We start from the raw sequence: 13,380 nt of genomic DNA, 5'->3' as shown, positions 1-13,380 counted from the left end.
AGAGAGAAAGCGCTAAAGTGCAAGCGGGGGTAGGGTCAGAGAGAGAAAGAGAGAGAGAGAGAGAATCCTTAAGCAGACTCTCTGCTGAGTGGGGCGTGTGATATGGGGCTCAATCCCAGGACCCTGAGATCATGACCTGAGCTGAAATCAAGAGTCAGATGCTTAACCAGTTGAGCCATCCAGGTACCCCATAAACAGATTTTTTAAAAACCATGCATTTTGTTAGGTTTCCTTTTTTATTTGGAATACTGATTTGCATCAGAAAAGGCAGAGCTTTTAGATAATGTAACTTTAATGTAGTTTTAAAGTGCTACTATAAAATGTTAAGGGGCCTCCTGAAAATGTAAAGAATTTCAGGAGTATACACAGATAAAGAATTTCAAGAGTATACACAAATACTATAAAATCTCTATCTCAGTGTAAAAAGTAAAGATTTAAGTATGAAATATAATAAGCTACAATGTAAACAAAACACAGGCATTCAACTTATTTTTCAGATCCAACTATATGCTTTCAAAACCAAAAACTATTAAAAAAAATAAATTAAAAGTAAAGGGATGAAAAATACACACCATGCAAACAAAAACCAACAGAAAGCTGGAGTAACTATATTCATTTTGAACAAAGTAGGCTTAAGAACAAGGACATTATCAAGGATACAGAGAGACATTACAAATGACAAAGGGTTGATTCTCCAAGAAACATAAACTTGTATGTACCTAACAACAAATATCCAAAATACATAAGGCAAAATGAATTTGAAAGGAAAAACAGACAAATCCATTATTATACTTGGAGATCCAAGTGTATACATACACACACACACATACTTAGTATATATATAACCTTCTCAATAACTGATAAAACAAGTAGGTATAAAATCAGTAAGGACAAAGATGACCCAAAGAGCACTACCAAACAACTTGACCAAACTGACGTTCACAGAACAACACCTCATCCAACAACAGTGGTACTGTTCTGCACACTCAAGACTTTTCGCTTGGTTTCTTAAGGTAGTATACATTAGAATTAAGAGATAATATTTTTAAAAAATTATGATAAAAATGAATAACAGCAAATTTACAATCTTAACCATTTTTTAAAAAGATTTTATTTTTAAAGTAATCTCTACACCCAAAGTGGGGCTCGAACCCACAATCCTGAGGCCAAGACTCATGCTCCACTGACTGGGGCAGCCAAGCACTCCCAATCTTAAACATCTTTTGAAAAAATATTTTTAAATAATCTCTACACCCAATGTGGGGCTCGAACTCACAACCCCAAGATCAAGAGTTGCATGCTCCACCGCCTGAGCCAGTGAGGGGCCCCCCCAATCTTAACCATTTTTAAAAGTGTACCGTTCAGTAGTGTTAAGTATACTCACATGGTTGTGAAACAGATCTCCAGAACTTGCAAAACAGAAACTCTATACTCATTAAACAATTCCTTTTTCCCCCACCCTTCAGCTTTTGATAACCACCATTTTTTTCCTTTTTCTATGAATATGACTATTTCAGACATCTAATATAAGTGGAATCATACACTACTTGTTTTTGTGACTGGCTTATTTCACTTTGCATAATGTCTTCCAGATTCATCCATGTTGTAGCATGTGACAGATTTCCTTTCTTTTTAAAACTGAGTAATATTCCTCTGTATCTATATACCACATTTTGTTTATCCACTCATCCATCAATGGACATGTGAGTTGCTTCCACCTCTTGGCTACTACGAGCACGGATGTGCAAGTATCTCTTTGAGACCATACTTTTCAATTCTTTTGGATATATATCCAGAAGTAGGATTGCTGGATTGTAGGGTAGTTCTATTTTTAATTTTTGAGGAGCCACTATACTGTTTCCCTTAGTGGCTGTACCATTTTATATTCCCACCAGCAGTGCACAAGGAATCCAATTTACCCACATTCTCAGCAACACTTATATTCTTTTCTTACTTTTTTTTGATAGTAGCCATCCAAATGGTGATAACTTTTTGTGGGTTTGACTTGTATTTCCCTGATGAATAATACTGAAAATTCTTTCATACACTTGTTGGCCATTTGTAGGAGATAACATCTTTTGTCTTAGCTATGAAGAACTTTGAACTCTTTTTTTTTTTTTTTTAACTCATTCTTGAATGTGTTTGTTAGGTCTCAGAGGGGTCTAACATCTGCAAAGTTAAGCATTTAAAATCTAGGGCAGTTTCTCTTGCTAGTAAATCTATGATACATTTTATAATTTACTGAAACATATTCCACTACTATCCAATCTTCAAAAGGAAAATGCCTTTGAAAATAGGATATAGTTAACATAAACAGAATATAAAGTCACCCCTGACGTGAAGTATATCCTGTTGGTTGAAGATGTTGACCTTGTCAATTTTGTTTAGTTGTTCTAAAAATTGTTGAGAGAGGGTAATTGAAGTCTCCAGCTGTATTTGTGGATTTGTCTTTTTCTCTTTTTAGATCAGTTCATTTTTGTTTCACATATTTTGTAACTCTGTTGTATGGTACATACCCATTTAGGATTGCTAAGTCTTCTTGGTGGATTCACTTATTGCATGGTGTCCCTTTCTAGCCCAGGTAATTGTTTTTTATTTTTCTGATAATAATATAGTTAACTTTTGCTTTAATATTTGTTTAGTATCTTTTATTGTCCTTTTATTTTCAACTTACATATATTATTATCTTTGAAGACAGGACATAGTTGGGCTATGGTATTTAATTAGTCCACTACTCTGCCGATCTTGGTCTTCTAATTGAGATATAAATAGTGCATTTAAATTGAATGTAATTAGGGTTGCCTGGGTGGCTCAGTCAGTTCAGCGTCTGACTCCTGATTTAGGCTCAGGGCATTATCTCAGGGTCGGGAGATGGAGCTCTACCTTAGGCTCCGTGCTCAGTGGGGAGTCCATTTAAGATTCTCTTTTTCCCTCTCCCCCTTTCTTGCCACTTCCCACCTCAAATACATAAATAAATCTTAAAAATAGATAGATAGATAGATAGATAGATAGATAGATAGATAGATAGATAGATAGATAGATAAAAGGGCGCCTGGGTGGCTCAGATGGGTAGGTGTCTGCCTTTGGCTCAGGTCATGATCCCAGGGTCCTGGGACTGAGCCCTGCATCGGGTTCCCTGCTCAGTGGGGAGCCTGCTTCTCCCACTCCCTCTGCTTCTCCCCCTGCTCATGTTCTCTCTCTCTCTGTGTCTCGAATGAATAAATAAAAAAACTAAAGTAAATAAAATAAATAAATAAATAGGATGTAGTTGGTGATATGTTCTATCTTCCAGGTCACTCATTCTTTCCTCTGTCCTCTCCATTTTGCTGTTGAGCCTATAAAAGTTTTTATTTGTTATTATAGTTTCACTTCTAAAATTTCCGTTTCTTTCTTGTTTATATCTATTTTTTCATAAGTTTCACATATGTTCACAATTTTTCCCTGAAGAATTTTTATAATGGATGCTTTAAAATCTGTCATAATTCTAATTCTAATAATTCTAATTCTAACAATTCTAATTCTAATAATTCTAATATCTGTGCCATCTTGGTGTTGACTATTTACATTATATTTTCTCGTTCCATTTGAGATCTCTCTGCTTGTTAGTGAGAGAAGTAATTTTCGATTGAAATATGGGCATTTTGAGTATTATGTTACAGGATTCTAGATCTTATTTAATTCTTGTGCTTTAGGAGGCCTCCCCAGTACCACCTTCTAGTAGGTGCAGCGGGCTCCACCTCATTACTGCCAGGTGGGGATGGAAGTTCAGGTTCTCTACTAGGCCACTATTATGAGAGATAGAGGGGCTCTGTGTTACAAGGAGGGATGGGAGTCTCCCCACTAGGCCTCCACTGATACACCTCTGCTGGACAGAGAGAGAACAGAGTACCTCATTACCCCCAGGCACAAGGGTACAAGTCCAGGTCTACATCTGACCCCTATTAGCTCAGGGTCACTGTGACCTTAAAGTTATTCTGAGCCCTTATCTGCCTTAACCTCTGCTGTACTGACCCCACTAAATGTATCCTCTTTTAAAGCTTTCAACTCCCTTCAATTTCAGGACATAACCCACTATGGATTTCTCTTCTTACCTCTCAAATCCTTCAGAATTTATTCATAAGAATCTCTTTCTTCCCTAACTCTCCAGATTCTGTCCTTATAGCTCTTTTTCTCATTCTGTATTTCTACCTAAGCAATTTTACCTATTCTCATAATTAAACTACCACTTGCAAAGTAAAGCCTCCTAACTTTTTATGTCTCCAGGCCAGAACTCAAATGACCTTCAGAGCCATATACTCAACTGTTTATTGGCCCTGTCCCTTTTGTTGTATCACAAACATCTAAAAGCAAACTCACCCCCACCCCCAAACAAATCCGTTCTGTTTTTGTTCATTGCTTCACAGTCAATGACAAAATCATTTAGCAGGTCTCACTAGTCAGAAAGCTAGGAGTTATCTGCCAACCATTCCTCTCCTTCTTAATATCCATTCATTCAGTTGCTAAAGAACTGTACCTCTTAAAAAACATTTATTTCCTCTGCATTCCAATTAAAATGCCTTAATCAGGCTTTCTTTTTTTTTAAGTAGGCTCCATGCTCAGTGTGGAGTCCAACGTGGGGCTTGAACTCACAATCCTGAGATGAAGACCTGAGCTGAAATCAAGAGTTGGAAGCTTAACCAACTGAGCCACCCAAGTGCCCGTTAATCAGGCTTCTTTTATCACCTTAATTAAATTTCCTTAAATCATCTCTCATCTAGACATCCACAATGAACATGCTTGTCGAATGATCTTAAGGAAGCTCAATTATGGGACGCCTGGGTGGCTCAGTCTTTAAGCGTCTGCCTTTGGCTCAGGTCATGATCCCAGGGTCCTGAGATCAAGCCCCACATCGGGCTCCTTGCTCAGTGAGAAGCCTGCTTCTCCCTCTCCCTCTGCTGCTCCACCTGCTTGTGCTCTAATAAATAAATAAAAACCTTTATATTAAAAAAAAAAGGAAGCTCAATTATTATACCACATCTCTGATCAAAACCTTTCACTCTTTTTAACAATGTACTCTTTTCCCAACAATGTACTCTTTTCCCAAACTGCTGGCTGCAACCATTAGTAGGCTATAAAATCAATCTAGCAGCTTTCAACAACCAGTTCTTCAAAAAAATATTGTTTTATGAAATACATTTGAATAAACTAGAAAATACTGGCAAGTGCTGGATACACTGATAGTTGTTTTGTTTCATATACACACTCACTTTATACCACAAACCAGTAAACACATACAAATTTATACATGTATAAACACACTGCACATACATGTATATGCATGTGTATACTGGGTCATGATGTAAGCTCTTCCAGGAAAGCTTCTTGGTCCCTTATATTTCCCAACCCCCAAAGAGAATGAAGCATTCTTTTGCTGCTGCGTCTATACCATGTTAATACTTCCGTCAATCTTTAATCCTGTATTTGTGTTTCCCTACAAGACCATAAACTTCTAACACAGTATGTGGCACATAGCTAGCACTTGATGAATATCAAGTAAAATCATACTTTTGTGCTTGCTCAACAGTTTATTACCTAAATTAGAGTAGTAACAATTTTTTAAAGGCTTAAAACAGTGTAATGTAACAATACAATAAGCTAGCATTTATGAACATGCTGCATGTGCCAAGTATTTTCCTAATGCTTGACGTGTATTATTTAATTCTCATAGCCTTTTAGATGTCATTATTCTTCTCACTTTTTAAATGAGAAAACACAGGTAGAGACATTAATTTCCCAAATGTCACACAATTAAGTGGCAGTGATGGAATTCAAAACCCAAACAGTTCTGATTCTAGAAAACAAAGATATATATTATAGAATGTTAAAGATATGTTAAAAGAAAGTAGAAAATTAACTTACTTCAAATAAAAGTCTATAATAACATCATTTAAAAATTCTCCTTCACTTAGACAGTGCAGATCCTCATTAGTAACAGAGATGCCTCCCTTAGCTGGAGGTGGTGGATATACTATCAATCTGTAACAAAATAAAACAAACAAATTAAAAAACAAAAAAAAATAAACCACAAGCAAATGAACAAATACATACGTGTGTGTATGTATGTAACTGAAATGTAATAAAACAGAAAACAAATTTAAAAGCATTGCAATGTAAATGAATATTCTCACTTTTCCACAGGGCCCATGAAGATGGTATGATTCTCTCCAGTTTCTTCATCATCATCAAAAAATTGAAATTCTTGCTTGTTTTTAAGTTGTATTTTAGATTCAAGGGACACCTGGTAAAGGATATTATCAGTTTACAAAATCAATTGGGAAATTTTTCAATAAAAAAGCAAGCACAAGGCAAGAATACCTTACAATTTAAAAAATTTTTAAATATGAAAAAGTATACATGATTTTTAACAATTAAAAATAAGAAGCAGGCAAAACTAGGGCCCACATTCTCTGTATGTATAGTTTCTCGAACAATGATACTTTTCCAATTTTTGTAACAATGGTTTTCTGGTATCTTGTCTATGATCTCTATCATCCTTATTAAATTAAGATTATATCTGTAAATCCAAAGAACAGATATAATGGTTTTTGATTCTGGGAGTGGAGGCCCACCTAAGTTCAATGACTAGGCAATCCATGAGATATGGGAGCAGAGGCTCAGGGAACACAGTCCAACGAAATTCAGTTCCCCAGAATGAAGTCCTTAAAGAAAGAGCCTTGCATTGAAATTTTATTCTATCACAGCTGCCTTATGGCTTCAGTTGCTCTTTTCTTCCTCATTAATAATCTCTTGCAGCTAGTTCTGCAAAAGAAAGGGAATGGTTCCCTTTTCTTCTGTTCTTTTTGTGAACCCACTAACTGTGTGAATAGCTCTTCTCTGTGAGACCTCTCTTGACTTCACCAAAATTGTGCCTTGAATAGCCCTATTTCCAAACTGTAGGCAGGTTGAAAGATTTTAAGTATTTCTAATAAATTAAGTCGGTTAAATTCAGTTGCAGGGTTAGGGGACAAATTTGTGTTATTTAACATTATACTATGTGTTATAAGAATACACAGCTTTTGGTTCAGCTGGCTTCATAGTAACCCACTATATGATTAGTTATTCCAGAACTGGATACATATGTTGATAGACACAATCAAATGGCATGTATTGTTTCCTAAGTTTTCAACCATGTATGCACATGTTACTTATAAATGTACATCAAGGACCAAAATTCCTTTATCTGTATTGAAGCCAATGGCATCATTGGGAACCACTAGCAAATTTAAGAGTAACAATCAATTTGGGGGCTCCTGGGTGGCTCAGTCAGTTAAGTGTCTGCCTTTGGCTCAGGTCATGACTCCAGGGTCCTGGGATTGAGTCCCACATTGGGCTCCCTGCTTGGTGGGGAGCCTCCTTCTCCCTCTCCCTCTGACTGCCACTACCCCTGCTTGTGTGCTTGCTCTTTCCGTCAAAATAAATAAAATCTTTAAAAAAAAAAAGTAACAATCAGTTTGAATGTAGCAGTATATGAACATGTATGTTCAGAGTGGGGGGGGGAGAAAAAAGGATGAAAGAAAAAGAAAAGATGAAAAGAATACAGTGTGGAAAGGAACTAAAACTGCTTCTGAGACCTATATCAAGTACTATTTATGTCACAAGTCACCTACCCGCCATTAATGTTTTGCCACAAGATAGTTTACAAATCACATATAAAAGCAAATAATTCTGAAATGGAATTAAAAAGATCTAACTCCAAAATGAGCAGTATAATGAAACATATTTCGCTTTAAAGCTACCCATTATTTTAAAAACTAAAAAACATAATTACGTTTTTAATTTTGTTTTCTTTCTGCACACAACTTCCTTTGATGCTCTCTTCATATGTTCTTGTACAGGCAACAAGTCTGCTATTGGCTTCTTCAAAGGGGATTTTTGCAAAAAAATTGGACACATTATTCTTTATGCCAATGTCAGTAATGATACTTTCAAATACCATATTTGCCTGGGGATCAAGGCCATTTTGAAAAATTAAAATTATGTATTGTTCTTCCAAATCTGAAAAGAAATCAATATAACTTTAAGTATAAAAGAAAAAAAAATAGGCAAATAGATATTAGAAAAGAGTAACAACTAGTTCTTTCCAAGGATATCACCAGAAATCTGGTGTAAATGTTCAAAATACTGCTCGGTATACAGTGGATATATAATAAATACTGGAATAAAGACCAGTGACAGTGTTACCTAACAATGTCACCTAAAAGTTATCAAGAAAAAGGAACCAGAATACATTACCCTAGCAGCAAGCTTAAGAACAAATCTATTCATGGATGTAACTAATCTATTTCATCTCATAGAATCTGTATATAATTTTAAATATATTTCAATTAACATTTTTGTCAAACACAAATAAAAAACTGCCAGGTGAACTATTAATATCTCTAGAGAATTTAACTGCAAAAACTGCTATTCACTAATGTGCTGATTCTTGCAGCTTTAATAGTAGCTATCATTTATTCATCATTAAGCTAAAGCAATTACTACTGAAAAGTATTTACTTTACAATTAGTCATGCTATGTCATAAATGTTAGAGGTGAAGGGAAACAAACTGGAGAACTACCTCTATTATTGTAGAGGATGAAGACTTATTCTATGAGCCAGCAAACTTCCTACTCAGGCTGTTTCAAGGATTCCAGAATTATATGGTTGATTTATACTTAGCACTCCTACCAGTGCATTACAAAATTTTCATTTTACTCAGATTATAGTGTTAAAATAAGGAGTGCAAACCTTTTTTGAGTTTTAACCCATTTCGAAAACTTTCTAAATGGGTAAACCTGGGTTTCATCTTTAGAAATTCCACTTTCTGTGGGCTTTTCTCCTCATCTATAACATGGGAATTATATTACATAATATATATATGTGTGTATACATATAAATACACATTATATATCTTACAAGATCACTATAAGGATTATAGATAATACACATCTAAGGCATCTATTAAAGCACATTCACACTCTGCCATGCAATGCATTGTATGTATTATCATCATGTGTTCTATAAAACTTACTTTTTAATTTATTTGTTCCCTTAGAATCATTCCAAACTTTATCCTCCATATTCATTTGCAGTTGCATGCTCAGCTTTTGATAAACTGCTGGTATTGTCTGAAGAAACACGACTGGCAATTTTCGGACATTACACCATTCACATTTAGTTAGATCAGAGGTATTTAAAGTAATCCCTACAGGATCATTTTCTGGTTCTGGGGGAAAATAAATGGAATTAGAAAAGGAATCAATTCTTAAAATCATGAATGGAGGAAACGATGAGGAAATACAAGTTTAAAGTTAACCACATATTTGCTACACTCTAAAAATATTAAGTGTAGTGGGAAATGAAAAATATAACTATCTTAAAGAAACTTCTACATTTTTTCCAAATGAAGGGGTTTCTAATGAAGTATACTTATAAAATTAAACATAGGTTTTATGATGTTACAGAATGAAATTACACTATTAAGATACATGCCCTTTGTTAAGAAGATATATGTAATAACTAATCATCTTCATGAACTTCATGAATATCATTTAATATTTTATTCCTGTAAAGTGTTTTATTGTAAAGAAAGCTTTAGTGAGTAAAAAGACATAAAAAAGCTTACCTTCTAGCTGTATCTTGATAAAATCTAAACAAAACTAAAAAATAAGATAAATTAGTACCAACCACGGTCTTATGAAGATTTTGCTACAAATACCCTAAATGACACATTATTTGAGACTTAGACTACAGAGGGCAGAAAAACGAAACCATCTACCATGTACTTAAATATGAAATATCCCCCCACTCCAAATTATCTTTCAGAAAGGCAAGCTTCACCTTTTTATTCAAGCACTTAGAACATTTTTTTTTTTTTAAGATTTTATTTATTTATTTGACAGAGAGAGAGACAGTGAGAGAGGGAACACAAGCAGGGGGAGTGGGAGAGAGAGAGCAGGCTCCCCACTGAGCAGGGAGCCCAATGTGGGGCTCGATCCCAGGACCCTGAGATCATGACCTGAGCCTAAGGCAGATGCTTAACGACTGAGCCACCCAGGCACCCCACTTAGAACATTTCTTATATTATTGGTTTATTTCTTAGAACTTCAAAGAAATGTTGACCAAATATTACAATGAAATCCTAAATACTCCTTACCTAGATTCAACGACTGTTAAAATTTTGCCACACCTACTCCCCATCACTCTATGTACATACACATCTCCTTTTTGCTAAACCAGCATAAAACAAGCAGACGGCATCATGATAGTCCATCCCTAAATCCTTCAGGATACATCTCCCAAGAACAAAGATGTTCTCCTACACACCCAAAACAGCATTACCATATCTAAGAAGATCAAGATTAACTCCATCCAATATATACTTCTTACTCAAACTTTCCCAATTATTCAAAACTGTTCTTTATTGTGATTTATTTTAAGATTGTATTTATTTATTTGACAGAGAGAGAGAGAGCACAAGCCGGGGGAGCAGGAGAGGGAGAAGTAGGCTCCCTGCTGAGCAGGGTGCCCAACGTGGGGCTGGATCCCAGGACCCTGGGATCATGACCTATGCTGAAGGCAGATGCGTAACTGACTGAGCCACCCAGATGCCCCTTTTATTGTGCTCCAATTCATGATTCTGTCAAGGTTACATTTGTCTTTTTTGTCTACCCCAGTCAGGACCAGAAATTTGCCCCCTTCTGTTCTTCATGACATGACCATTGAAGAATCCAGGCTAGGTTCTGCAAAATAGACAAATCTTGAACTTGTGTTGCCTCATTTTAAAATTCAGGCCACACATTTCCAGCAAATATAGCATACAGGTGATGTTTTATACCTCCTACTATATCATATTTGAAGGCACATGATGTCAGGCTGTCCCATTACTGATACAAAGCTTAATCACTTGGCAAAGGCAATGTGCCAGGTCTTTCCGCTGTTAAGTAATCTGTGGAGAGATACTTGAAAGCTTGTGAATATCCTATTGCCTAATAACCTTTCTGCTAATGGCTTTAGCATCCACTGAAGATCTTGTCTCAATCAGTTATTACTGGTAGTTATAAAAGGTGATTTTCCTTCTTTTTTTTTTTTTAAGATTTTATTTATTTATTTGACAGAGAGAGACACAGCAAGAGAGGGAACACAAACAGGGGGAGTGGGAGAGGGAGAAGCAGGCTTCCCAAAGAGCAGGGAGCCCGATGTGGGGTCCAATTCTAGGACCCCGGGATCATAACCTGAGCCGAAGGTAGACGCTTAACGACTAAGCTACCCAGGCGCCCCTAAAAGGTGATTTTCTAACTAAATTCTTTTAACACAGAGAAGACATATTAAGCCCACTATATCCTGAATTAATACTCAACTTTGTGTGTTACATTAAGAGAGTGAAAAACATAGACACAGGAATTTCAAAATGCATTTAAAAATAAACTGGAGGCCATTTGCAACGATGTGGATGGAGCTAGAGCATATTATGCTATGTGAAATAAGTCAGAAAAAGATAAATACCATCTGACTCACTCATGTGGAATTTAAGAAGAAAACAGAGGAACATATGGGAAGGGGGAAAAGAGAAAAGGAGAGAGAAACCATAAGAAACTTTCTTTTTTTTTTTTTTTTTTTTGTTTTTTTTTGAGAGGGAGAGAGAAAGAGAGGGGGAAGAGGGGCAGAAGGAAGAGAGAAAGAATTTTAAGAATCTTAAGCAGGCTCCACATCCAGCTTGGAGCCTGACAGCAGGCTCGATCTCACAACCCTGAGATCATGACCTGAGATGAAATCTGGAGTCAGACACTTAACCAACTGAGCCAGCCAGGTGCCCCTAAACCACAAGAGACTTTTTTTTTTTTTTAAGATTTTATTTATTTGAGAGAGAGAGAGAGAGCACGAGGGGAGGGAGGAGAGGAGGGAGAGAGAGAAACACACTCCCCGCTGAGCAGGGAGCCCAACAATGGGGCTTGATACCAGGACCCCGGGATCATGACCCAAGCTGAAGGCAGACGCTTAATCGACTGAGCCAACCAGGCACCCCACCACAAGAGACTCTTAACAATAGAGAACAAACTGAGTATTGATAGAGGGAGGTGGGTGGGAGATGGGCTAGATGGGTGATGGGTATTAAAGAGGGCTTCTGATGAGCACTGGGTGTTGTACGTAAGTGATGAATCACTGAACTCCACCTTAGAAACTAGTATTACACTATATGGTCACTAAAATTTTAAAAATTAATTAATTGGACATTCTAGACTTTGGACATAATTCGCCTGGCTCACTCAGTAGAGCATACAACTCTTGGATCTCAGGATTTTGAGTTCAAGACCCAGACTGGGTGTGGAACCTACTTAAAAATAAGTTGGACTGATATATAGAAAGATGAACAGATACATGAAAAGCAAGTTTAGTAAAATGCTAACGGCAGAATCTAGCTGGGAGTTTTAGAAGTGTTCACTGTAAAATTATTTCAACTCTTCTGTTTAAAAATTTTCACAATGCAGAAAAAGGAAGCAAAGAAATATAAAATAAATTTAGGGCGCCTGGGTGGCTCAGTTGGTTAAGCGACTGCCTTCGGCTCAGGTCATGATCCTGGAGTCCCGGGATCGAGTCCCGCATTGGGCTCCCTGCTCTGCGGGGAGCCTGCCTCTCCCTCTGCCTCTCCCTCTCTCTCTCTCTCATGAATAAATAAATAAAATCTTTAAAAAAAAAAAAAAATTTGTGTGTAACTAAATTACAAGTAGACACTGGGCTATTTTACCATCATCTCCAAGAGTTTCTAAATTTAAGTTAGTTTTATATCTTCTCAATTTTCTCACTGGAAAAATGAGGAATTGCATTATATTTGGGTATATATGGTATTCCTAACAATGTAAGCCATTTTCCTGTAAAATAAAAGTATTTGCTTTTAAAGGCACTACTTTTAAATAAAATTGGCTGGCTCACTTGGTAGAGTATGTGATTCTTGATCTCAGGGTCATAAGTTCAGCCCATGATGGGTGTAGAGAGCTTACTTAAGAATAACCTAACCTAACCTAACCTGACATAAAATAAAAGGGGTGCCTGGGTGGCTTAGTCAGTTAAATGCCTGCCTTTGACTCAGGTCATGATCCCAGAGTCCTGGAATTGAGGCCTGCATCGGGCTCCCTGTTCAGTGGGGACTCTGCTTCTCCCTCTCCCTCTGCCCCTTCTCCTCCCCCTGCTTATGCTCTTTCTCTCTCAAATAAATAAATCTTTAAAAAAAAAAAGACTAAAAATAAAATAAAAAGATTTAAAATTGGCACTTCCAGATAGTACCAATTCTTGCAATGAAATGAATTTAAAATAATTAAATTACCCAATAATAAATGAGATTTGATAAAGTACATAAAACAGTA

General features: G+C 36.4%; 1 protein-coding gene across 7 annotated transcripts in view; it reads right to left on the bottom strand.

The window, feature by feature from the left end:
• Positions 1 to 13,380, bottom strand: part of SENP6 (SUMO specific peptidase 6) — a 116,505-nt gene that overhangs the window by 21,402 nt on the left and 81,723 nt on the right. For all 7 annotated transcript variants that reach the window (XM_081828559.1, XM_081828562.1, XM_081828565.1 and 4 more), the window contains 5 exons: positions 9,645 to 9,678; positions 9,051 to 9,245; positions 7,808 to 8,034; positions 6,168 to 6,277; positions 5,899 to 6,015 (listed from right to left, as the gene is read on the bottom strand). In XM_081828559.1, coding sequence (XP_081684685.1) covers positions 5,899 to 6,015; positions 6,168 to 6,277; positions 7,808 to 8,034; positions 9,051 to 9,245; positions 9,645 to 9,678 — 683 coding nt within the window. The remainder of the gene's footprint in view (positions 1 to 5,898; positions 6,016 to 6,167; positions 6,278 to 7,807; positions 8,035 to 9,050; positions 9,246 to 9,644; positions 9,679 to 13,380) is intronic.

This window comes from Leptonychotes weddellii, chromosome 8 (genome assembly GCF_054177405.1).
Source record: "Leptonychotes weddellii isolate Sample4059 chromosome 8, ASM5417740v2, whole genome shotgun sequence".
NCBI lineage: Eukaryota > Metazoa > Chordata > Mammalia > Carnivora > Phocidae > Leptonychotes > Leptonychotes weddellii.
Note: the sequence above shows the minus strand (reverse complement) of the source record. Positions and strands in the feature narration are given on the sequence as shown.